The sequence below is a fragment of the Octodon degus genome, unplaced genomic scaffold (genome assembly GCF_000260255.1).
Source record: "Octodon degus isolate 3935 unplaced genomic scaffold, OctDeg1.0 scaffold00019, whole genome shotgun sequence".
NCBI classification, from domain to species: Eukaryota; Metazoa; Chordata; class Mammalia; order Rodentia; family Octodontidae; genus Octodon; species Octodon degus.
Window position 1 is genome coordinate 7,277,764 of NW_004524595.1, and position 26,473 is coordinate 7,304,236.

Sequence of the window (26,473 nt, forward strand, 5' to 3'; positions counted from 1 at the left end):
ATATATGAGATTCAATGGTCTGATATTAGCAATAAACCCACTGTTTGCATTATTGATGTGGCAATATAGAGGAGGCAGTGGCAACTCATGTAGTCACAACGTCATGGTCATCCGAGTGTCCAGGAGTTTCAGAAACAAGGGCAAAGCAGGTTGTGGGCTGCAAGGCCTTCAAGAGCCCAGGCTAGAAACACTTTGCTACCTGGACAGATTCTAGGTGCAGCCCCAAGTACCTCCACAGTCACCAACAGGAGCTCACGGGTGCAGCCGGGCCCAGGCAGGGCACTGTCCAGCCCAAGGGGACACACCGACAGAGAGATGAGAGCAGCTGTAGCTCTTAATAGGGGGCGCCAACCTACGTGTGGGAAATTCAAGTTTTTATGTTGTGGTTTTCCCATGTGTAAAATGAGCAGCCAGTGTTCACTAGGGCTCTTTAAAGGTGCTTTGTTTATCTTTTTGAGACAAGGTTTTGCTATGCAGTTTCAGCTGGCCTTGAACTCACTTTATAGCCTGGACTGCCCTGGAACTCAAAGCACTCCTCAGTCTCAGCCTCCCAAGTGCTGGGATGACAGGTGTGCGCCACCACACCTGGCCTCCTTTAAGCTTTTAAAACTGTATCTCTTTCAAATATGACAAGGCAGCTTAAATAAGACATCCTGTGTACAAGTTTTAGAAAGAAAAATATTTTTAAAAAATCAACAGAGGGAAAGAGAGTAGACTTTGACTCAAATGAATGTCAAGAGAACAAATAACCAAATTTGATGTCCTCTGGTTTGAGGGTTTGTGACTAACAGCTATGGAAGTGAAAGAAACTTCTAGAATGTCAGGAATGACTCTAAGCCTTTTACGCACACCATTTCTTTTATTTCTTACCTAGAGAGAGGTGATTCTTCTCATCCTACAAAAGGACGAGATCTATAACCCTAAGCTGCTAGGTCAGCCTGTCAGGAAAGGCCTGGTCTCTACCTCCTTTACCCACTTGGGGTTTTTCCAGCAGAGCCTCCTGAAAGCCCAGCTTCCTAGCGTTTGGTTCAGCTCTGCTGAAGTATAATGAAAAATAAAAATCCTAAGTATACAACTAATGTTTCAATATACATATAGACTATAAAATAATCATACGAATGAATCGGTGTTGCCTTTGCCCCAGCCTCCCAGAACTGGGGATTGAACATAGACCCTTGGTCTTGCCAGGGAAGTGCTTATTCTACTGAGCTATCTTCCGGGCTTATAAAATAATCATGATCAAGCTAATTAAAATATTACCTCCCATGCACCCACCACCTTTTACTTCTCCTCTCTCTCTCTCTCTCTCTTGCCTGCCCCCCTCATTCCCTTCTTTCTCTCTCTTTCTTGTGGTGAGATTTAAGATAGCCAAGCTCTGCAAACAACATATATGTCCACTGACAGAGAAGTAGATACAGAAAATGTGATTTATGCACGCACACATGCTCTCTCTCTCTCTCTCTCTCTCTCTCTCTCTCTCTCTCACACACACACACACACACACACACCCCTGGAATATTATTCCAATTTTAAAAAAGAGATCCTGTCACTTTTGACAACATGGATGAACCCAGAAGACATTATACTAAGTGACAGAAGCCAGACACAGCTGCAGACACTGACTCAAATGTGGAATCTGAAGCAGGCAACCTCCCAGAAGCGAGCATGGAAGGAAGGGTGGTTGTCAGAGCCTGCAGGGTGGGTGGGAAGGGGCTGCTCAAAGGCACAAAGCTTCTCCTGGTCTCTGTCCCTGCCCTCTGCATCCTGCAGCACCTCAGGCCCAGCAGCCCCAGGATGTTGCTTGGAGGTGGGGTAGGGCTGGAGTACAATATAGGGAAAAGCAAGAGAAGGCTAAGGATGTGACCTCACCCTGAAAAGGTGACCTGGTCTTCCTGGGGGCTGGGGCACAGAAGGGTGGGGCTGGAAGAGCAGGGACACTGGTTTTCAATCCCAAACCCCACAGGGTGGGGTCTGCTGACCTGGGGTCTCCACTTCATAGTCCACAGCCCACTAGAGAACCAACCTGGTGGTGGTTCCATGTAAGCAGACCATGCTTTGCTCCTGCACAGTCACATGCTTATTTCATCCATCTTTTGCATCCAGGGGACTGGAGAGCTGTGTGGAAAGGGGACACTAGGATTCTGTCACAGAGTGGTCACCAGGATAACGTACATGTGGCACAGCAACCCAGGCACGCTCACGACAGTGCCACAACCATCATGGTGACTGTAGCCGCTTAGATCAGCTCCATCAGCTCTGGGTTAAGTTAGGTGCAGTCTTGTCCTTGTCATTTTCATGGCACCAAGCCCAGAGCTCAGGTGGGAGCCAATACCATAGAAAGTGGTGACTGGTGCCAGTGGGGTATGGAGAGGAAAAAAATGAGTGACAGCCACTCCCCAACCTGGTGTCCACAGGGGAGAACAGAGGCTATGGGCAGGGAGTTGGATGATGACATCACATCCACAGGAGCACCACACAAAGGCTGGAGGTCACCTGGTACAATAGGACGGGGGCAGGGCCAACCCTGAGGGGCAGGAGTGTTGGGGCAGGAAAGGGGCCCAGCAGCCATGGCTGTGAAACCAGCAACAAGTAGTTGGCCCTGCTATTCTCTCATTAAAGAGTAGGTAACCTCTTAGAAAGAATCAGGACTGCTCTCTGAGCTTTTGTTTGTTTGTTTGTTTCTGAGCTTCTGAATAACAAGAACTATGCAAATTCAATGCATATTATTAGTGAGGTTTTTGTTTCCAAGTTTTCCATTTCTTGGCCCCTCCCCAATTCAGTACTGTACCAGTCACTAAGAGCGGGGCTTGCTGCAGCAGTGTACTGATGTGTCCTAAACGCTTGGGCTGCCCCCCTTTGCCCCATCCCACTGGCTCTGAAAAACAAATTTTAAGTATTGTTTTATCAGTGCGTGTTCCCTTTGTTTGAACCCATGCTTTGTTCTGTGGGACACCCTCAAAAGCCACAAGAGGTGTGAGTCCTTGAGGAAGCTATTCAAACACGCAGGAGTTTGCATCAGGAAGAGTCATGCTAGGTCTGTGCCTGAGTCTTTAAAATTCCAGTCGCCCAGATCTCCTTAAGTTGCCCAAGCTGGCCCTGAACTCATGATCCTCCTGTAGTGGCCTGTTGTGCAGTAGGCTTTCCTGTTCCATCTTTAATGTCAGGCACAGAGGCAGCAAAATGCAAAGGAAGCAGTTCACACCATGCAGGGACAGCAACAGTAAACACTCTTAATGCACTTGTTACTTAGGCATCTCTGTCAATTTCCCCTGGCTCTAATGTGTCTGCTGATTTCTTCACATCGGCCTCCTCTGAGTGTCACATCTCCCTCAGCCACTCTCTTACAAGACATTTGTGATTGCATTTAGAGTCCCACCCAGATAACCCAGCATTACTCCAAGCTCATGATCCTGAATGTAATCGCATCTGCATACTCCCTGCTTCTGTGAAGAAGGACAGGTTCAGAGGATTCAGACATCAGCTTCTTGAGGGGCACCAGTTTTCAGTCTACTGCAATGTCCACTGCTGGGATAATTTCAGCAACACATGAATTTAACAGGATATCTGTTCCTTCCATTGTGGAAATGAGGGCCCAGGGCTGGTGGGAAGACAGTTGCATGCTCTTATCCTACTAGGACTCTGGCTTTCTTGCACCATATAGTGTGACTGCAGAGGGGGTGGGCCCCATTCACAACACTGGAGATGGCAACGGGACTTGCTAATGAGTGCCCTTTCTATGCCAGGCTTTGAGAGCACTTCAGGGTTGGGTCTGATAGCTCAGTGGGAGGAGCCTCGCTTCTCAGTGTGGAGGCTGGCAGCTCCACATGGGGGCATCAGCGGAAGGGGCAGAGATGAGAACCCTTTTGACATCACTCTTTAGGTGAGTCCTGGCCTTCTCCGTGGTGGTCAGGAAGCGCTGATCTGCGGTGTCCTTCTTAGCCCCTCCCTGTGCTGTTCCTGCAGCTGCCAGGGGGTGACAGGAAGGGCTAGATGGAAGGTCATGGTGACCATGATTCAGAGCATCAGGTTGGGGTGCAACACAGGACCCTAGTCAAGAGCCCATACCCACTGTGTGGTCCACCAAGGAAATGGGCCCAAACCTGCTGAGATGTGGCTGGGCCCTTGGGCTTCACAAAGTCAGGGCTTTACCTTGCTTCTAAGAGGCAGTGCAGTGCTGGGCATGTGAGGAGGGGTTGGAGTCGTGAATCCCAGGGTATCACTATGGTGATCAGAACAAGTTACTCAAGTTCCCTGGACCTCACTGCCCTATCACGAAAACGTGGGTAATAAGAGCACCTGCCCTGTCCAATTGGCATGGCCAGGACTCTACCAGCCTTGCCTATCAGAGAACAGTTTCTCCCTCAGCCAGGGTCTTTTTGGAGGGGGGTTATAGTGGGCTTTATTGAGGGTGTGCAAGGGCAGCGAGCCAGGCTCCCAAGGTCCCTCCACTTCTCGGGGGCCTAGGATGGAAGCTGTGAGGGGGAGATTTTCAGTTCTGGGGCTGAGTAGGGCAGTGACTTCTACAGTGTGGCCTCTCCGTCCTTCTGGTCTCTCTGGGCTGTGGTGGGGAGGCACTTACTCCTTGGAGGCCATGTGAACGATGAGGTCCACCACCCTGTTACTAAAACCAAACTCATCGTCATACCAGGAAATGAGCTTGACAAAGTAGTCACTCAGAGTGATGCCAGCTCCAGCGTCAAAGGTGGAAGACTGGGTGTCACTGCTGAAGTCGAAGACACAACCTGGTCCTTGGTATAGCCCAGGATGTCTTTGAGGGAACCATTTGATGCCTGCTTCACCACCTTCTTGATGTCATTGTATTTAGCCGCTTTCTCCAAGCAGCAGGTCAGACCCACTACTGACATGCTGGGAGTGGGCACACAGAAGGCCATGCCTGTGAGCTTCTCATTCAGCTCTGGGATGACCTTGCCCACAGCCTTGGCAGCACCAGTGGATGCAGGGATGATGTTCTGGGCAGTCCTGCGGCCATCACCCACAACTTCCCAGAGGGGCCATCCACAGTCTTCTGGGTGACAGTGATGGCGTGGACTGTGGTCATGAGTCCCTCCATGATGCTGAAGTTGTCATGGATGACCTTAGCCAGAGGGGCTAAGCAGTTGGTGGTATAGGAAGTGCTCTTGACAATCTTGAGGGAGTTGTTGTACTTCTTGTGATTCATCCCCATCACAAACATGGGGGCATCGGCGGAAGGGGCAGAGATGAGAACCCTTTTGGCATCACTCTTTAGGTGAGCCCTGGCCTTCTCCGTGGTGGTGAAGATATCTGTGGACTCCATCACGTACTCAGCACCAGCCTCACCCCACTTGATACTGGCGGGATCTCGCTCTTGGAAGGTGGTGATGGCCTTTCCACTGATGATGAGCTTCCCATTCTCAGTTTTGACAGTGCCATGGAACTTGCTGTGGGTGGAATCGTACTGGAACATGTAGACCATGGAGTTGAGCTTAATGAAGGGGTCACTGATGGCCACAATATCCAGAGTTAAAAGTAGCCCTGGTGATCAGGCATCCAATACGGCCAAATGCATGCACTCCGACCTTCATCATCTTGTCTGGATCAGTAGCTGCCCTGGAAGAACAGCTGTCGGTAGGTGCGCAGGAGTAGAGGGCCCCAGCCAGGGTCTTTATGGCTTACTGTGAATGAGTTCTCCATGGACTTAGACTGGTGGGACCAGTTACTATTTTTCTAAATGCATGAGACAGCAGGAACTTCCCATCTGCTTTTCCTCCACCATTGCTAACTCATTCCTTACAAATGGCTTTTATTTAAATACTAGTTGCATAATGTATGAAATTATGAAAGAATAATGTTGAAGTTTTGCTTTTTTTTTTCATATATAGCAATGATGAAGAAGGTCTCCATAGCAACACACTGGAGATACCGAACATGTGACATTTCAAAGGCCATGGGTGCTGCTAAGGCCACCCTTTCAAGATCAAAGTTGCAGCTCTTTATATACAGCAAAGGGTACTGAGCTTGCTGGGATGGATCGTCTCCCTCCAGGATGGGCTGGCAGGAGCCATAATGCTGGAAAGCTGGGGGTTACGAAGGGACTGAGTAAGGGAGAGAAAGCAAGCTCCAAATATTAACGCTCTCCCTGGTCTGCAGATGGGAAGCTGAGCAGGCTGGCCCCACTTTTGTACCAACCAAGTCTCTCTGAGGTGAGCTGGACTTTCCCTGTTGTATGGTCAGCATTCTGAGCCACCAAGAATAGAAACGTAGGGAGCCATACAGGGCAGACACAGAGGCCCACCTCTGTCTGAGCCGGAAGATGGCTGGCTTCCTGCTGCACTTAGCTCCCTGTAGGTAAATGGGAACTGCTCTCCACTTCACTAAGGCAAATTCTAGCTGAAAGTGGACCTTGCAAAGCACATGGTTTCAACTTGTATCCAGCTGGCCCCCTTCTCCTTGCAGTCCTGGTTTTAGTCTTATTTTATAGTGCTGAACGCTGAACACAAGGCCTTTGCACTGAGCTGCTTCCTCAGTCTATTTTTATTTTTTATTTTGGGACAGGGTCTCACTAAGTGACTAGGTTGCTGAGCTCAAACTTCTGATGCTCTTTCCCTAGCCTCCCAGAGTGCTGGGATTACAGGCATGTGCAACCAAACCAGCAACTGCTCTGACTTAGTGACTTACTGTGATTCCCTGGAGAAGATTTCACTAGAGCCAGGAAATAGTCCCCATAATGGGATCAACAATGCCAACCTCTTGACCACCAGCCAAGGCACAGAAATTCCCCTGTCCACCCACATTATGCTGTCCCCTCTTCAAGGGTCTTTGCAAAACCAGCGGCCGTTCTAGAAACTTCCAGAAATATCTAGTCCTGGCCATTCTGGGGAAGCTATTCCTTTTGGCCCAAGTTTCCCATGTACCCTGGGCCTGCAGTCAGGAAGCATAGGCCAAGAGATAGCCTGGCTGCCTCCGTGTAAGATCCTGTGTTTCTGGTGCTGAGCCTTGGTCCCAAGTGTTTCAGAGGCCACCTGATGCCACAGAGCCCGTCTCTAGCCCACTGGCATCTGGCAGTGCCGATTGCTAGGCTGGTGTTGGACACTGCACCATTTCCAGCCCCTAGACTACCGTAAGAGTCGATGACATCGTCCAGGGGAACAGAATGAGAAGAGGGTGGAGCAAAGCACCTCAGAGATCACAGACCTTCCAGGGGTATAAAAAGAATCACTACCATTAAGAAGAATATATGCAGTGTATTATTTGTTGAAAAAAAAAAAAAAAAAAAAAAAGAATCACTAAAGGAAACAGTATTAGCTTCACGAGGCTGCTGTAATGAATGGCCACAATTTAGTGGCTTAAAACAACACAGACTTCTGATCTCACAGTTCTGGAGCTCAGAAGTCCGACATGAGCCACACTGTTCCCCAGCTTCAGGCAGCCACCTACAGGCTTTGCCTCATGTGTTCCTTTGTGTTCAAGGACAGCAGTGAAGCACCTTTAATTCTCTTCTCTCTGCCTCCACAATCACTTCCCTTTCTGATTCTGGTCTTCTTGGGGGCCCTTCTTCTTTTTTGGTATTGCAAGTTGAACTCAGGACCTGCTTGCCAGGCAGGTACCATGCTGCTGAGCTGTATTTCCAACCTTGGGCGCCCCTCTTCTAATGTCCCTTGTGATGCCAGTGAGCCCATCTGGACAGTCCAGGACACTCCCCATTTCCAGTCCCTTAACTTGCTGCTATCTGCAAAGTCCCTTTGCATCAGTCACAGGTTCTAGCGATTAGGACATGGGCACCCATGTTGGGGAGGATTACTATCTCCTGCAGGAACTAAGAAGAATGAGAAAGAGAAAAGAGAATGTGGAGAAGGACATGGGAGAGTGAGTCACTGTTATGGTTTGTTCCTACAGGATCCCCCAAAATCTCATAGAGTCACGGGAGTGCACTTCTGGATATGTGATTAATTCATGGTTCACACTGGGATTATGGGTGTGAGTGCTACACCTGCCCTGGGGCAAATAGTCTGCACATAATACAAGGGAGGGAAAGAGGCTTGCTTTCTGCTCCTCCCTTTTTGTCTTGTTGCTTTTGCAATCTTCCACCTCCAGGAGCTGTTGCCCTCTGCCTTGGAGCCAGGTGACTATGGACTAAAACCTCTACAAACTCTAAGCTAAATAATCCTTCCATTCAAGGCCCCAAAGTAGTGAGACCCTGTATCAAATAAACAAACTAATTAATTAAAAAATAATCCTTCCCTTCGTTAATTAGGGCATCAGGTACTTTGTGAGAGAATGAGAGAATGAAAGAAAAGCATGACAGTCACCTGAGTAGAAAGCCATCAGGAGAAACCTGCTATTTACATGACTTCCACAGATTTCTAACTCTAAAGATGTACTGTCCCCATGGAGAGAGGGTTGGCTGGTATGACCCTTCACCATATCACAGAGTACCCTAAACATGGGCCACCACACAGTACTTTCTGTCACTCTCCTACTGCCGAGCCCAGCACCTCCAAGAAGGTTGAGGCCTGGCTCTTGAAGTTTTCCAGAAGACTTCAGCTGTGGCACCCTGGAATGGGGTCGGGGTTCTGAAGAGATTCCCTGCAGAGTGGAAATCTGTTCTGAGCTGATTGTGGCAGCTAAGCCAGGTCTGAGGAAAGAGCTACAGGCAGGTGGAGCCGGCTTGAGGAGAGGTCATGAGGCCTTGGGACTGAGACTGTTACAGGGAATGGCTGCCCTGTGCAGAGGCTGGGGGCCCAGATTTGTGCTCCAGAGAGAGGACCCCACATGGGTGAAGCTAGGGAGAGGCTCTGACCTTGCACTCTCAGATCTGAGGAAAACACACTCACTATGCAATCGCAAAGCAGTTTATCTGCCTCCATTTCAAGGCAGAGAAAACTAGAAAAGTGGGGGCTTAGTTGAACTCAATAGTTTCTTCTCTCTCTCTCTCTCTCTCTCTCTCTGTGTCTGTCTCTCTCTCTCTCTCTCTCTGTCTTTTTCTGCTATCTCTCTGTCTCTGTCTGTGTCTGTCTGTCTCTGTATCTGTGTGTGGCAGGCACTGTGACAGTGAACTATAACCCCAGCCCTGCTTTCCTGCTTTTCTCTTTTTTCTTTCTATTTATCTTCTTCTTCTCTTTCTTTTCCTGGCCACAAAAACCTTTATCCACACTGCAAGTGTTCATTTATGTAGATGAAAGGAACATGCTGCAGGATGAAGCAGGCAGTCAGGACCCAGTGCCTCTGTAAATCCACACCAGCCTCCTTTGCAACCACAAAGCCCCAAGTCCTAAAAGATCCTGAGATCTCTTGACACCTCCCTGCCCCAGCTTAATTTTCTAACATTATATCAAGCACTAGCATACCGGCCAGTCTTAGATGATAAGGAGCCAAGGAATGCTCTACGTGGGAAGGCGCCAGGAGCCCATCCTAGAGACTGGAAGAGCAGCCAGGAGAAGGGCAATGCTAGGAAAGGCTGCCTCCAAGCTGGAGTCGGACTAACATCATATTTGACTTACTTAACTTACTTAGGAGAGCCTGTCCTTCTAGAACCTCCAGTCTGCCAAAAAGCAACCACTCACGTGCCTGTGCCCTGGTTGACACAGTGATGCACTGCGAGGGGAAGCCACAGGACGCCGAATTTTCACCTGTAGCTCACAAAACCCCTACCCTGGGCTAAGATTTGCTGTGGGGCAAAAGAGCCAGCAGCCACCTGCTTCTGTGGCCCTCACAGAGGCACGACGACTAGTTTATTTTCCATCAGATGTTCTCTTCTAGACTGTAGTTATCTTAAACAAGACAACTAAAATAGTATCTGAAGCAGTTGCCAGGGCAACCTGACAAAAGGACTTTGCCCTCAGCTATACTGTATATGTAATTTGTCAAAGGCAGCTGGCACACAGGGAGAGGAGAGGGAAGGGAATGAGCTGTCATTCTCTGCCGGTGAAAGAAACATCACAAGACTCCCTCCTGGTTAAACCAATGTAGGAAGAACAGGAAGTAAGACCTGACCCGTGTAATAAAGATTCACAAGTGTCAGGCTGAGAATGCCTACGGAGAAGCCTTCCGATCTTCTCTCTAGAGCTCTCTGCAGAGAGATGAAGGCCTCACCTAAGACCTGTAAAACAGTTACATCTTAGTGGCTTCAAGAACTGGTGCTGAAAGTATGCCTAAGGGGAGGAGAAAAGATGAGAAAAGATGAGAAATTAAAGAATGTAGCCGGAACATTCTTGGTTATATAAATACACACATGACACGGGGAGCTCTTGACATACCTGAGAGCTCTTCTCTTATGAATCTGAACCTCCATGAAAGCAGCCACTTGTACTGGGACCAGCAACAGACAGCTCGGAGGACCTACAGACACCAAGTGCAACCTGCCCATGGAATCGACCAAAACACCAAGGCCTCTGGAGGTACACAGCTAGGAAAGGGCAGAACTTCCTGTTTCCTCTCGGTCTTTTCACGGCTGCGGTTCCTTCATCTGCAGTTACCAGTTTACTCTGAAACACGCAGAACCTGGACCCTTTCAGAGGTCACCTGGTAGGGCACTGAGCTTCGTGGGCTCCTCTGTGTGAATATATTTTTCTATTTCTTGGGGCTCCACTTAAAATTACTTAAGGGAAAAATCTGTTAAAGTTGGAAGACGACCAGCCTAAAGATAAGTACGTTAGATAATGTTGATGGTTGTTTAACCTGGTGAATATGCTAAGACCAGTAAGTGGTGGTGAATTTTATTATTAAAGTTTTACTTTTTTATAGATTGACAGAAATGATATGTAAGGTACACAGTATTCACATTTTTAAAAAACAGAAAATCCCTTTGCTCACACAAAAGGGGATAATGAAAGAAGCAGTATGTGGTGCTGAGGGTCAGAAACAAAACAGAAGCAGACCTAGAGGTCTTCCCTCCCCTCCTTCAGCCCACCTCCAGACCCTTACCAGGAGACCCCGTGCCCAGGCCGCCACCCTGCTCACCGAGTTGGTGCCGAGGATCTGCAGATTGGGCTTCTCTGACTCCAGCAGCTTGGCCACCATCTTGAGGAAACTCTCCACGAAGAGGTTGATGCTCTGGCAGTGGCAGGCCATGAGCAGCTGGTCCAGCGCCTCCATGGCAATGCACACGTACCTGCAGAGAGCACACCCCGACCTCACTGGCGGTTCTCGGCCCTCCCACTCCCACTGCCTGATGTGCGAGCTGGGAGTCAGTGTTCAGGGCAGCAGCTGGGCAGAAGGCTTTCCCATGGGCTCCCAGTATCTACATGGCTCTGGCCCAGAACTGAGAGCCAGAAAGAATCAGATCTGAACAGTGCCTTTCAAAGGGTTGACGCTGCCTGCCCTCTCAAGTCAGGTGTGTGGACTACAGTACAAGGATTTACTTCTTTATATCTTCATCCAAATCGTATCTATCTTTGAATGTTAGGCAAATAGTTAAGCACTTTTAATCAGCTAGTCTCTCTTCTCTCTTTTATTCCTTAAAGTTTGGGGAAAACACACACACACACACACACACACACACACACACACAAGAAACATGACTCTAGGACAATGTCTGGAACCATCCTGATACCTGACACCAGGCCCCACCCTCCTGCCAATGGCTGCCCAAGTTTAGACAGTGTGGTCCAACTGCCTCGGACTTGTCCCCACTCTGCAAATCCAAACACATCAAGAAACAGACGTGAGACTAGGCGTGGTGGTGAGTGCCTGTAATCCCAGCTCTTGGAGGCTATAAACAGGTGGATCACTACAAGTCCTAGTAGTGAGACCATGAACACCCTGTAGACCCTTCCCTAAAATAAAAAAAATTAAAAAAAAGAAGAAGGAAGGAAGAAATAAAGAAAGACACAATGACATCTTAAAAATAATAAAAAAAAAAAAAAACATCAGATAGCTGGTGCACATTTGCAATCCCAGCACTCAGGAGGCTAAGTCAGGAGGATCACTATGAGTTCAGGGCCGGGGGACCTGCCCATTGGCTCAGTTGTTTAAGTGCCTGCTTAAACAAAGCAGTCAGGCTCAGGATGCTGGGGTTTGAACCCAGATACTCATTTCAAACCAGAAATGACCTGAAGGCATCTTGAGGTCGCCAAAAAAGAAAAAAAATCTTCTGCCATGAGTTCAAGGCCAGCTTGAACTGCATAGGGAAAGTGTCTCAAAGAACACAAAAACGGGGGCTGGGGAGATGGCTCAGTGGAATAAGCGCTTCCCTGGCAAGTGCAAGGGCCTGAGTTCAATCCCCGGTTTCACCAAAAAAAAAAAAAAAAAGACAAAAAGAAAAATATCGGGTGCCAGCAAGATGGCTCAGTAGAATAAGTGCTTCCCTGGCAAGCACAAGAGTCTTAGTTCAATCCCCAGTTCTGCCAAAAAGAAAAAAAGAAAGAAAGAAAAGCATCAGATATTATTTCTTAGGGACCTTTGTGCTAACTCTTACATCAAGGAAAGAGAAAAAATAAAGTCTCTACACTTAGAAATTTTCCTCTCTACTTTTTCTTATTTTTTGGTGGAACCGGGGATTGAACTCAGGACCTTGCGCTAGCCAGGGAAGCACTTATTCTACTGAGCCATCTCCCCAGCCCACTCTTTTCTACTTTTATAAAATGTTTACTTCTTTAATCTATAGAAACTGGGTCAACTATTATTAAATTAAATTATTATTAAATATTACTAGGTAGTTGTCCCTAGGTACATTCACACACAGTCAGCGGTGTGTTTGTCTGCAGAATGCTTCTCAGATGTCTGGGGCCTTTGAGCTCCCTGTGAGTGGACCCCTCCTCCAGGACCCAGCACGCATAGCCAGCTGTCCACTCCTGCCCTGCACCATCACAGTCACCCAGGAGACCTGCTGTGCTTTGCAGTCTTGTCCTGCATTCACAAGGGGCACTGAGGCAGAGCCTGAGTGCAGACTGGGAAGCAGACTGACCAGGAGCCCTGCAGGTGGACAGACCTGTCCTGCTGAGAAACCTGGACATGATCAAGCAGCCAACCATGGCAAAAGGACAGGAGGCAGGGAAAGCAGCCTTCTCTTCTCTCAGAGCATCCCAGCATCTTTTCACAGGAAGGAATCTGCACCCACCTCTCTATGACCTTACAGAGTTTAAGTAGGTAGGCTGAGTGTGGTTAGGCAAGAGAAGACCCTAGAAAGCTTTCTAAACCCCTGAGCCTAGATTATCACTTTTCCTTTTCTTGCCAAAAAAATTTCCAGAATATCCTGGTGAGCAAAAAACAGCTTTGCTGGCACAGGGTAGTATGGGGGCTGGCGCATGACCAGCACTGGAAATTTTGATGGAAAATGAAAATTACAGCAGAAGAGAAACTGAAAGATAAAGAAGCTTAAGGCCTTGTCCTTGGAACACATTCCCCTTTGTTTTTCATCTCTGATATAGTACCAAGGATAGCACGACTGTAATTATGAACTTGAACTTTTCAGAGTATCTTGGAACCTCCAACCCAGTGCTCTCTGTGTCTGTCCTATTTTATTGTCACCTTCCTGAGTGTGGCCCATCTGTTAGGCCTATGTTCTCAGAAGAAACAGAGCATGGAGTTCTCAGAGTATGTTCACTCAACAGACTTGTGGTCAGAAGGTCACCGTCAGCAGAGATGTGCTCTGGACTTGGGGTGTTGGAAGGGGCCCAGAGAAGGGACAGTTCTGGGAACCCGAACAGGCCTACCAGGTACTTGGAGTAGAAAGGGTCAAGAAGGAGCTGGGCTACAGGGGAGGCAAGAACTGGTCACTGACCACAGCAGCAGTGGACACCCTGTCTCAGACGTACTAGAAGGGATCCGAGAGATTGGGCATGAATGGGGGTGGGGGCATGGGAAAACATGAGGCAGGTTACAACAGCAGGAAGTCATGGTCAGGGACCAAGGCAGAAGAGGGTCACGACCATGTAGGAGAATACCCAGGGGCCTGGCGCTTAGCAAAGAGAAAGGAAGTACTTCATATGGAGCCTCAGAGAGGTGCTCAGTCAGGGACATCCTTAGAAGCCAGAGGAGGTTTGGAGCCTCTAGGGCAGGAGTGGGACACACTGCCTGGGAACCAGACTTAACTGGACAGGAAGACAGATCTAGGGACCAGGAATCAGGATCAGCAGGCAGGAGGAGAGGGATAGCTTAGCAGGCCAGTCATCATCCAAGAATCACTGAGAGCAGCAGCCTTGACAAAGGACCTCTTATTCTGGGCAGCTGAAATGTGCCTGGTCAGTTTAAATGTGCCCTTCTGAGGCCTGAACTCAGGCTGGCCTTCTCCACCCAGTGAGAGTCTTCCGTATGCTCGCCTGAACGGTCAGTCACCCTCTGACCAGCCTCAGGGTCCTCAGGTTGGGATAAGTAGCCTCACCTTCCTTGGCCCTGGATGTCCCCACCCCTGAGCTCAGGCCAGGCTGGGCGAGAGCTCAGGGCACCAGGATCCTGACAACACCTAATATGGCACCCTGCATGGTATGGCCAGAGGTTGGTGGTCACTGTGGACTACTGTGCCGAGTCTCACCCAGCACTGCTATCACCTCCCCTGCTCCCAAGTTTCTAGGGTGTTTCAGCACTTGGGCTGGCTGGCAAGCCTTCATGACCCACTGCACTGCCCACTCGACTCCATGGTAATGAGTGAATGACGCCTTGAAATTCACCCTCGCGCTCCCTCTGCCTACATCTGGCTATACTTCTGATGCCAAGCTCTCATAAAACAGGATCCCTCTCTAACTGCAACAGCCTGACTGTATAGGGCAGCAGTGGTTAGAAGAGGGTGGTGCTACCACTGGGACCCAGCCATAATGTCCACGTGCATAGGTCACACCATAAACAGACACCTGAGTCAGGACAGGGAGAGCCAGCCCCTGCCAGTCTGTTTGTAAGTACTTTGCTTCTCCAAAGCTGCCATCAGTACTGAGGAAGATGAAGACATATGAGGCACTTGGGAAGGAAAGGCAGGGCGGGTGAGGAGAGAGAACTAAAGATGAGCTGGAACAGACTTTTCTTCTCCAAGTGCTTATGATGAAAGCCCTCCACAAGGCCTTTGGGCTTTAAATACAGGCTGCAAGGGCTATTTTTAACAGGGCAATGCCAATTCTGCACTGCCATCCTCAGGATTCTAAGTGGCTCTGCCAGCTGCTGGACATTTTTACCGAGACAGACATCACTGTGCAGAGGGCAGGCACAATTAGTGTTAAATCTTTTATGCGCTAGCTGCACATTAGCTGTAGGTTCAATCTAGGATAAAGTGATTTTTACTTGCTGAAGTATACTGTATAGTATGTCAGGGCCCTTTATATAACAGCATGCAATGTTTAACCTAATTTTATTGTGTAGAGTGACTGTGGAAATATATGAGTTTACATTCTGCTTTTTACACTAGGGTAGCCTGACTTAAGATTTGCTGGGGTTAAGGGTAGCTCAGTGGCACAGTATGTGCTTAATATGAGCAAAACCCTTAGTTTAATCCCTAGCAGGGATTGGAGGCAGATTTGCTGGTGGGCTCTGGGCTTTCTGCACCTTGACAGCACCTGCAAACCTTCTCATTCTAGCTCAAGGCTCTCTTTCGAGGGGGCATCAGCCAGTCTGTCTGCAGCCAGTGCTACAGCAGGTATGCTGGCTGGGTTAGGGGCAGGTTGTGGGAGACCTCAGAAGTAAAGCTGAGGAGTGGATTTTATCCTGAAGGAACCAGGAAGGTATAGTTCTGGGTCTGTGAGCTGAAGATCCTATCTAGCAGGATTAAGACAGGAAAATGGAAGCAGAGACCATTCCTAAGGCCGCTGTCCTCATCTGAACATGCAGAGTGAGAATCCAACCAAACAAAAGGAAGGAGTAGTGGGAGGTAGAGGATGGAGAATAGGACCAGCAGGTCTTGGGAAGCTCTGCCCAGAATCTGACCCTGTTATTGATGCTGCCAGGGCCATTGCAGAGTTCTCTGGATGGTGAGCCTCTGAATTGTGGCATGGAAGAAGGCAACAAGTTCCTTCTTCTATCGTGGTGATAACACATGCCCGGTAGGGAATAGTTGGGAAACACACAAAAAAGTAGGTACAGAGGCTGGGGATATAGCTCAGTGGCATAAGCATCTGCCTGGCAAGTGCAAGGTGCTGAGTTTGATCCCTGGTACCGCAAAAAAAAAAGTAGATACAAAATCCAACCAACAACAACAATAAAAAGAAATCCTGACTGCATCATTCACAAAACAAATCTTCTCAATGTTGTGGTATATTTTCTACCAACTGTGATTTGTTGTTGATGCCCACTTTTTAATTTTATTATAAATACTTTATATACAACTATGCAGCCTATTTTTCATTTCATAAGGCATTACTCATTACAAAGTAAGTGTCTTTATAAACACCATTTTTATTGATTAGATAATGTTATCAAATGGTTTACACCATAATTTACTGAACTCTTCTCTTATTGAGCACTTTATTCCCACTTTCCTGTTATTATAAAACACCATAATAAACATCTCCCTGTGTAAGGCAGATGGTATTTAAGGCTAATTTCTTGGGAACAGGTGAACAGAAATGCAATTACTAGGTCAAAGGGCATAAATCGCTTTGTAGTTCTTGACACATATTTCAGAAATGCCTCCGAGAAAGTTTCACCAGTTTGTACTCTTTCTTTCTATAAAGAATGCTTCCCTTTTTGCCATTTCTGGTTAGTTTCGGAAATATCTGATTTTGTAGTAACCCAATCAGAGCTTAGCATTTCAGACTTCGCCTCCAGTGACAAGCTTGTTAACTATTATCCAATGCTGGAAACAGCTTCTAGCACCCATGTGCAAGCTGCTTATTTGTACCTGACCTTTGCCTCAGACTTCTTACTTTTTTTTTTTTTTTAAACAGGGTCTCACAGCAGTTCATGGTGGCCTTGAATTATGTAGTCCAGGCTAATCTTGAACTCAGGTGATCCTCCTGCCTCAGCCTCCTGAGCGCTGGGACTATAGGTATGCACCACCATGCCTGGCCAGACCACTTATTCTTTTTTTTTTTTGTGGAACCGGGGATTGAACTCAGACCCTTGTGCTTGCCAGGGAAGTGCTTATTCCACTGAGCCAGCTCCCCGGCCCCAAGACCACTTATTCTTATTCTTCATACTCGATACCCAAAGCATTTGTTCTGTTCTAATAACGTATAGGCTTGAATCCTCTGTCTTATTTGATAATATTTACATCTGGTGATTGCTTTTAAAACTTTGATTCTTAGCAGTGGTGCATGCCTATAGTACCAGCCTTTACAAGGCTGAGACAGGAAGACAGCTGTGAGTTCAAAGCCAGCCTGAGCTACATAGTAAGTTTAGGACCAGCGTGAGTTACAGAGTGAGACCCTTTTTCAAAACACCAAATAAACAAACAAAATATTGTTTACATCCAAATATTTAAATTTTAAACAGCTAAATTTATTGATCGTTCACCTTCTTCTGCCTTCTTTTCTCTTTTAAACATAGTCTTAGAGGGCCGGTAAACTAGCTCAGTGGACTAAGCCCCTGCAAGCAATGGGACCAGGGTTCAATCCCCAGCACAGCACCACATGCTGTGCCGGCCCCACCCCAGGGCACCCTGAGCCTGTGGCCCTGGTGGCATGTGTGTGTAATCCCAGCTCTGGGGAGGCTGAAAACAGGAGGATCATAACAAGTCAAGCTGCATACTGAGACCCTGTACCAAATACATAAAAATTAAAAACAAAAAATCAGTCTTTCCCTCTCAGAAGATTAATTAATAATTTCACTAAAATGTGCCTTTTTTTTTTTTTTTTTTTTTTTTTTTGAGGCAGGGTCTCTCTCTGCAGCTCAGGCTGGCCTTGAGTTCACTTTGTAGCCCAGGCTAGTCTCAAACCACAATGATCCTCCTGCCTCAGTCTCCCGAGTGCTGGGATTATAAACTACCACGCCCAGCTGAAGTGTACTTTTAATGAACACAGTACCCCTAACCTTATCTTCCCTCTAGGAAGTGGATGGTTCCTCCTCAAGTCTTTAACAACACTAAGTGGCATAAAACAGGGCAGGCTTCAGAGCAGTGACAGCGTGATCTGGGCTGGGCTATTCCCAGGCCCCACACTGGGTACAAGGGCTTCTGTGTGGAGACACAGCAGTGCTCCTCAGGAACTTTTTCTCAAACTGCGGCAGCAGCACCCGGTTTCCCTGTTCTTCGTGACAGCTGTGGGGCCCCTTCTCAGTCCGGCTCCTGTTTGCTCAGCCTGTTGAGTCATCCAGCCTGCGGCCACTTACTCGAAACATTCCACTGTTTCCCCAACAGCAGAGCGGAGTCTGCGGGCAGCCTCCCCACTTGCCACTGCTCACCCGTATCGGTGACGGCCCACATCTCGAATGAGCCTCTCGGAGAGGTAGGCGCCAATTCGGTCTAGCTTTTCTGGGGCAGAGAGGGCATAGAAGGTGAGTTTCTCCATATTTGTCTTTACCAGGCCATCCTGCAAGAGAGATGGTTCAAAATCACCATGGCCAGACCATGGCAGAAGGGTTCGCGCTTGGAGGTAAACACAACCAACTGAATCAACATTTATACAGGGCCAGTTATGCCCATGCCTGACACCATGCTGGCTGCAGAGACGCAGTCAGCCGAGACCCAGGGCTATAGCCCTCCATGCCAGCTAGCTCTGAAAAAATCCGAATAGTGACAGAAGTATGTGTATGCAAGTATATGCACGAATGTATATGCACATGTGGCTGAGTGTGTGTGGGGGTGTGAATGAATAGCAGCAAGCCTTCGTTAAAAGCCACTCAGGGTTAAGATGTGTTGGAACCAAGTCATAAAGCAGGAGCTCTGCGGCCCTTGGGGAGCTCTCCTGAGGATGCTAGAAATGCGATTGTCTATTCAGAAGAGACCATTGATTCCCAAAGAGCAAGTCAAGTACATCAAATCCTGACACTTCCAGACCACAACCCACAGTGCAGCCTGACGTGGGACAAGGCGGCTTAGAAGCCAGGATCTGGGCCTCTTGCACATTCACACCATGCATCCCACAGTTCCTGGGGCAGCTTGGGAAGAGATGTGGGGCTTTGAGCGGAAGCACAGCCAGTAGGGCAATCTCCTACCAAGAGAGCTGGTGCCCGGGGACCCTCCCCCAGGAGGATGGGAAGGCCACCAAAACACTTTCAGCTGCTCCTCTGAAGCCTGAGACCACACGCCCTCAACCTTCCTGTCTCTCTGGCTGGGTTTTGGGGGCCAGGGCTCCATTATGCCTGCCTTTCCTCCGCAGCAAGCTCAGAGAGGCCTGGGTAGTGAGAGTCATGATGATGCCATCAGAGTGTGACTTACCTCAGGATCCTCGGGGAAGATGTTGTCAACCAGCCTCTTGTACCTGGGGCGAAGGGCGCCACAGCAGCCACACACACCTGGAATGGAACCATGGAATATCCATGAGTAAATCCTGGGTCAGGCCAAGGAGATCCAGACACCAGGGTCAGGGTCAGGTCAGCACAGTCTAGGGGCAAAAGAGAGCCTTGTCCTTCTATGTCCAGGACCTCCACTGCCAAGCTGCTGCCACTCCCACTTCATACCTCTCCTTGGGGATCAGGTGAGTGTAATACGCAGGGGTAAATCCCAGACTTAGAAGGGTACTAGGAGGGGTGAGTCTTCATGGGTGGGAGCTCCCATTAAGACCATGAGCATCCTACCCCAGCACATACACACACGTACACACACACTTGTGGGACAGGACCAACTATACAGCCACCTCCTACAGCTCAAGTCCTGGGGAGACAGACACAGCAACAAAAGGGGCATGGCTCCTACTCGCCTCTTCATTTGTTCCCAATCCCATCCATTCTCTGTGCCCCAATTTCCCTTTATTGTGGCCACTTCCAGGGCAGGATGCTTTGTGAAAGTCTGCTAAATTCAAGTGAGCATTAACTGTTAACATCTGAAATTGTATTTTTAGTGCAATGTGACTAAGATATTTGAAAACTGCAGAATTTGAGGGCTGGGCCAGACCCAAGACTGTCCAGTGCATGGCTCCCAAATGCCAATCTGTGAACAAGGAAAACCAAAGAACAATGCCACAGGTTTGCACAATGTAAAATTATTTCACTGAGAAGACTGAGATGACTTCCTTCTTGGTCTTTGGCAATGGTGATAGGAAATTAATGATAAAAGCAACTTTGACAAAATAACTCTAGGTCTCACCACAACGTTTAATACAGGAAACAATGATATCTGGGAAGGCAGCTCTCTTTCAACCTGTGCACCAGGCAGGAACCTTCCCCTACACATCCTGTCCACCCACTGCAGGGCGAGGAGGAGGGAGGTCAGAAAGGGACCTGGGAAAGCCCATCCCCCAAAGAGAAATGAGGGCCCCTTCACCCCTCATATTAATGGTGAATATTGTTGGTATAAGCATTCTACTTGAAATGCAAATGTGCCCTGGGAAGATTAAGCCTGGAGGTGACTGAAAACAGAATGAATTCCTTCAGTGGGAATTATTTCAACCACCCAAAGAGCTCTACACTCAGGAAGCAGCTTTGGGAGCTCCATAGGTGGGGAACCTGGACCCCTACTGGGAAGATGGCAGACAAGCACTACGGGCTCTGTGCGCTCAAGGCAGAGGTGGGTATTAGGGAATGGCATGTCTTTGGAGACACTGCTGAGGGCACTGAGAGGCTGTGGGTTGAGCCCCAGATACTGATCTGAGATCCCGCAGCCCTACCCCCAGGGAAGCTGTGCAGGCCCTCGGTCTGCACTCTGTGGCATCTTCTCCCCATCCTGTTCTGCCAGGGAGGTGTTGGGGTTTGTCTGGTTGGCATCTGGGTTTGACCTCATCATGATGGGACAGCCCAAGGAGGACATGTTCCCCATCTGGGATTCTAAGGCCAGGATTTAAGCCTGTGGCTGCCTGGACCCCTACCTATGTGGCTCTCAGGATACTTTTACCCATTGTCCAAGTGGGTAAGACATGCACTGACTTGCTTAATCTCTCCAACTTCATTCCACGGGTACTAAATGTATCATCCTTTTACAGACGAGAAAACCTTAGCTAAGGTGTTACCTCCCAAGAACTCGATAGCTCTAATACATGGCATATATAGATCTGAACCTTGAGGCTGGCCAAATAGTTCAGTGGATTAAAGCACCTGCTTAGGCACATGCAGGGGCTAGAAGTTCGATTCTTGGGCCTGCCGTGCTGGCCCCGCCTCCAGGGTGCGCTGAGACAGTGATTGAGACTGGGAATCCCAGCGCTTGGGAGGCTATAAACAGGAGGATCGCTATGAGCCCGATCTATGTAGTAAGACCCTGTTGACCCTGTACTTAAAAAAAAAAAAAAAAAATCTGAACCTTGAAAATCAGATTTGAGAGGCCATGTGCCTGTCCCCTCCAGCAAGGATGCATGTCCCTGAGCTTGGAAAACCACAAGGGCAGCGCATCTCAGACCCAGTGCACACCTGGGTCCCTGGAGCTCTTGGTCAGGCAGTCTGTTGCAGCTAAGTCTCAAGTGTAGCCCGAGGTTCTGCATGCCCCCTGGGCACCAGGTGCTACTCACCCACTGGCCAGTAGCCACACTTAGGAGTCTTCAAAGCACCAGGACATGGAGGCTATGAGTTTGGGATCAGAAGTCAGAAAGACTTAGGTTAAAATCCCAGTTCTTTCAATTTCTTATTGTTTGACATTGAGTTACTTAACCTAAATCTCCATTTCCCTGTATATAAAAGAAAAACAAAGATAATAGTGGTTCCCACCCAGGAATTTCATGGGATAAGGCACTTTTTGGCCATGTCTGTCTCTGTTGTAGAATAGGGAGGGTGAGGTGAGGCTACACAGAGGATAGTGTGGAGCAGGCTGAAGGGTTAGGAGTTGCCTACAGTGGGAACAGGAGCCCTAGGCAGCCTCCTGCACAGTAAGGGATGATTAGGACCATCCACAGACAGGATTCTAGCAGGGAGCTGTGTCTGAGGCTGGGAGGCAAACTCAAGACTGGAGGGAAGGCAGAACCAGCAAAGACACAGGTGGTCCCAAGAGGCGCAAGACAAGGAACAGGACCCAGAGAACAGGGGCACCCTTACCCAGCTGAGACACAGGTGGCTGGGAGAACATGGGAACATTAGATGGCAACACCCAGCAGACAGCGGGTGAGGAGGGCAAGGACCAGAGCTGAAGCCACAAAGTCCCCCACCTGGATATGACCACTGCTGCACGCAGCACTACACTGTAGGAAAGAAGATCCCACTGCCCAGAAAGACAGGAAGGAAGAGAAGGCTGAGCCTGCAGAGACGCCTCTCCCTATCTTCCCATACCACATGGGGCCATGGTCTCTGACAGTCTCCTCTACTACTTCCTGTTAGGCATTTTACCTTTCTCTGCCTCTTTCCCAGGAGCCTCAGGTGGGACCCTTCAGGTGGCTACCCTGGTCTCAGAAATAGAGGATTTTTGTCTTTTGGAAACAAGGTTAAACTGTGTAGTTCAGGCTGGCCTTAAAAATCACTTTGTACCTCAAGCTGCCCTCGAATTCTCAACAATGCCTCAGCCTCCCAAGTGCTGGGATTATAGATGTGTGTCACAGTGCCCGGTGTCAGAAATAGATCTTAGAGCTGGGGATACAGCTTGGCAGTCTAAGCACTTGCCTGGCAAGAGCAAGGAGCCAGGTTTGATCCCCGATACTGCCTGCTGTGAAGGCCCCAGCTGTGCCAGCCACCAAAACCGGGCATGGTGGCACATGTCTGTAATCCCAGTGTTGGGGAGGCTGAGACAGGAGGATCACTATGAGTCTGAGCTGTGTAGTGAGACCCTGTACTAAATACATACATACATACATACATACAAGATTTTTAAAAAATAGATCTTATTAGCATCCCCCTGAAAACTTGAACCCCTATCTCAGTGATCTGATTACCTGATTCACAAGATAATCATAGCTGATAAATGGTCTCCCCAAGAGTACATGCTTTAGGGCTGGAGAGATGGCTCAGTGGTCTAAAGCACCTACTTAGAACAAGCTTAGCAAAAGCATCAGGGACCGCGGTTCAATCCCCCAGCACCACATGCCAGCCAGCCTGCCCCCTGGTGGGCTGAGCTGGCCTCTCTCTCTCTCTCTCTCTCTCTCTCTCTCTCTCTCTCTCTCTCTCAAATAAATAAATAAATAAAATTAAAAAAAAAAAAAAGAGTACATGCTTTAAAAAGAAAAAAAAAAAAGCTTTAAGGAGCCATAATTCCAGGTATTCAGGAGGCTGAAGCAGAAAAAACTGTAAGTTCAAGCACAGTTTGGCAACTTAGTTAGACCAGGTCTCAAAATAAAACTTTAGAAAAGGGCTCAGAGGAAGAGGCCCTGAGTGTAATCCTCATCCCGGGCGGGAGGAGGTGGGGGGAGGCTTAAAGCCAACAAAAATAATCCCTAACAGCAGAACCTCTGAGACATTTCAGCAGGCATCAGGGTATTTATAAGGTCACAAGTGTCTGAACATATTCTTTTGTTTAGTTTTGGAATTGTATCTGTTTGCTTGTTTATTTTTTAATCTTTTACTGGGAAAAATAAGATGGGAAAACGAAAATTAACAGCTTGATTTAGAAAGAAAAAGAGTATAGATCTCCAGTCAAAAGACACAGATCGGGGGCCTGGGCCTAGCTCAGTCCTTTAAGTGGCTGCTTCCACAAAGCTGTCAACCTCGGGTGGCTGGAGTTCGAACCTCACAACTCTCCCGCTGGCAAACGTGCCCTGAAGGCATGCGAGGAACAACAACAACAAAAAAAAGACAGAGATTGACAGAATGGATCAAGAAACAAAATGATATGCTATGCTGCATACAAGAAACACATTTAACCCAGAAAGAAATTCATAGACTAAACATCAAAGGATGGAAAAAACATTCCATGTAATGGGAACTCAGATACAGGCAGAAATAGCTAATCTATTTTCATAGTAGACTTTAAGCCAAAACTGATCAAAAAAGCAAGTAGGAGCAATTCAACAGCAAGAGATAATAATTATAAACATATATACATTAAACAACAGCTCACAGCTTCATAAAACAAACACTACTGGACATAAAAAGACCAGATAAACAGCAATAAATTATAGTGAGATCCTCAACACCCTACTATCACAAATAGAGCAACTAGACCAAAAAAATCAACAAATCCTAGGGTTGAGTCAAATCTTCAAACAAATGAACTTAATAGATACAGACTGCATACTCTTCTCAGAATAGAAAACAAATAGGTCAAATTATCATTATTTATAGATGACATGATCCTGTACATGGAAGAACCCCCCCAATTCTACCAAATGTTCATAGAATTAATAACCAATATCAGCAATACAGCAGGATACAAAAGCAACACAAAAATCAATAACATTCCTGTACAGCAATAATGAACTCACTGAAAAGGAAATTAGGACAAATTTTACCATTCACAATAGCATCAAGAAAATTAAATATTAAAAAAAGAAAAAGAAAATTAATATTTAGGAATTAACCTATCCAACAAAGTGAAAATCCTATCCAACACAGTGAAAACTACAGTACTGTGGAAGAGGAGCTCAAAGAGCACAACAAGAGAATGAAAAGATATCCCAAGTTCTTGGATGAGAAGGAACAACACTGTCAAAATGCTTCTATTCCCAAAACTGATACCTAGATTTAACATAATCACAATCAAAATACTAGCATTATTGCTTACAGAGCTAAAGAAATAAAAATCCTAAAATTCACGGGAAACCAGAAATCACTCAGACTGGTAAAAGCAATTCTAGGTAATAAAAACAAAGTAGGAAGTATCAAAATCCTGAACTGAAAGTGGTATTACAAACTACAATCACAAATGGTACTGGCACTACAACAGACATGTGGTCAGGGGAACAGAACAGAGGAAGCAGAAACAACTCTGGGCACATTTAACTATTTGATCTTTGACAAAGGAAAAAGAAATGTACTTTTTTTTTTTTTTTTAATTTTGTGCAGGGTCTCGCTACGCAGCTTCAACTTCTAATGATCCTCCTGTTTTCAGCCTCCCCAGCGCTGGGATTACAGGTGTGCACTACCATGCCTGGACTTGTTCACTGACTCAGTGCGCCCAGGGGCAGAGCCAGTGCTGCATGTGGTCCCAGGGATTGAACCCCTGCCCTTGCCCCTGCCTAAGCAGGTAATTAGTCTGTTGAGCTATCTTGCCTGCCCTAAAAATGTACATTGGAAGAAACAGTTTCTTTATTAAATGAGGCTGGGAAAATTAGCTATTTACAAAAGTTGTGTCTAGACCCATATACATATCACTACATACTACACTAAAATCAAACTGGCTCAATTATATAAATGCTAATGCAGAAGTAATCTGCTGGGGGAAAAAAAAGAAAAATCGGGGCCAGGGAGATGGCTCAGTGGAATAAGCGCTTCCCTGGCAAGTGCAAGGACCTGAGTTCAATCCCCGATTCCACCAAAAAAGAAAGAAAGAAAAATCTATTGGAAGATAAAATAGGTAAGACTCTTTAAGTTAATCAAAGAATAGAAACTAAATGGCACAATAAATAGGACCAAGAATCAACAGATGAGACCAGATAAAATTAAAAGATTGCTACATAGCAAAGGAAACCACCAATATAGTGAAAAAGAACCTACAGAATTGGAAAAAAAAAATTGTCAGTTACTCTTCAGACAGAGGACTAACATCTCTAACATTTAAAATACATACAGAACTAAAAATTAGCCCCCCCCAAATAAAAGATCCAATCAAAAATGGGTGAGATAAATAGATACTTCATAGAAGGAGTAAATTACATGGAGAAATACTCAACATCACTGACCAGTAGAGAACTGCAAATTAAAACAACACTGAGATTTCCACGCTACTTCAGAATGAATGGCCATCATCAAGAAATGAAATAACAGTAAATGCTAGCAAGGCTGTGGAGGGAAAAAGAACCCTTCTCACTATTGTTGGTAAGAATGTAAATTATAACAACGACTATGGAAATCAGTATGGAGAGTCCTCCAAAGACTAAAACTAGAAATTTCACTTGACCTAGTTAGTCCCTTTCTAGGTAATTTCCTAAAGAAGTTCATGTTACAGTGATAAGTGCATACCCATGTTTTATAGCAACACAACTTATAATAGCTAAATCTTGGAAACAGACTATATGAATGGGTAGAGAAGATGTAGTATTCATACATAATGGAGAAAGATAAAAGTTGAGTCATTATAGAAAAATAGATGCACCTCAAGACAATAATGTTACATGAAATAAAAAGTACAAGTTTAGATATCATGCAGTTTCTCTTATATCAGAAATCAAAACTACGAACAAGAAACAAAAGATAACGAGAAGTAAGGAGATGGCTCATTCTCAAAAGGAGAGATCAAGAGGTAGAGGTAGATGGAAAAAAAAGTGGATGAAAAAATGTACCAACTCCCAACAAAAAACATAATCATTATATTACACAAACATATACTAGGGGGTTCAATCCCCTGGCCTGCTGTGCCGGCCCCGCCACCTAGGCACGCTGAGACAGCAATTGAGACTAGGCGTGGTGGCACGCGCCTGTAATCCCAGCTCTTGGGAGGCTGTAAAGAGGTGTATCATTACAAGTCCGATCTAGT

At 47.0% G+C, this 26,473-nt stretch overlaps 1 protein-coding gene across 5 annotated transcripts in view; it reads right to left on the reverse strand.

Annotated features, from left to right (window-relative positions):
• The window catches only part of Efr3b (EFR3 homolog B), a 103,291-nt gene that overhangs the window by 30,977 nt on the left and 45,841 nt on the right, over positions 1 to 26,473 (reverse strand). For all 5 annotated transcript variants that reach the window (XM_023711036.1, XM_023711035.1, XM_023711034.1 and 2 more), the window contains exons 2-4: positions 19,214 to 19,290; positions 18,238 to 18,365; positions 10,939 to 11,089 (exon numbers count right to left, since the gene is read on the reverse strand). In XM_023711036.1, coding sequence (XP_023566804.1) covers positions 10,939 to 11,089; positions 18,238 to 18,365; positions 19,214 to 19,290 — 356 coding nt within the window. The remainder of the gene's footprint in view (positions 1 to 10,938; positions 11,090 to 18,237; positions 18,366 to 19,213; positions 19,291 to 26,473) is intronic.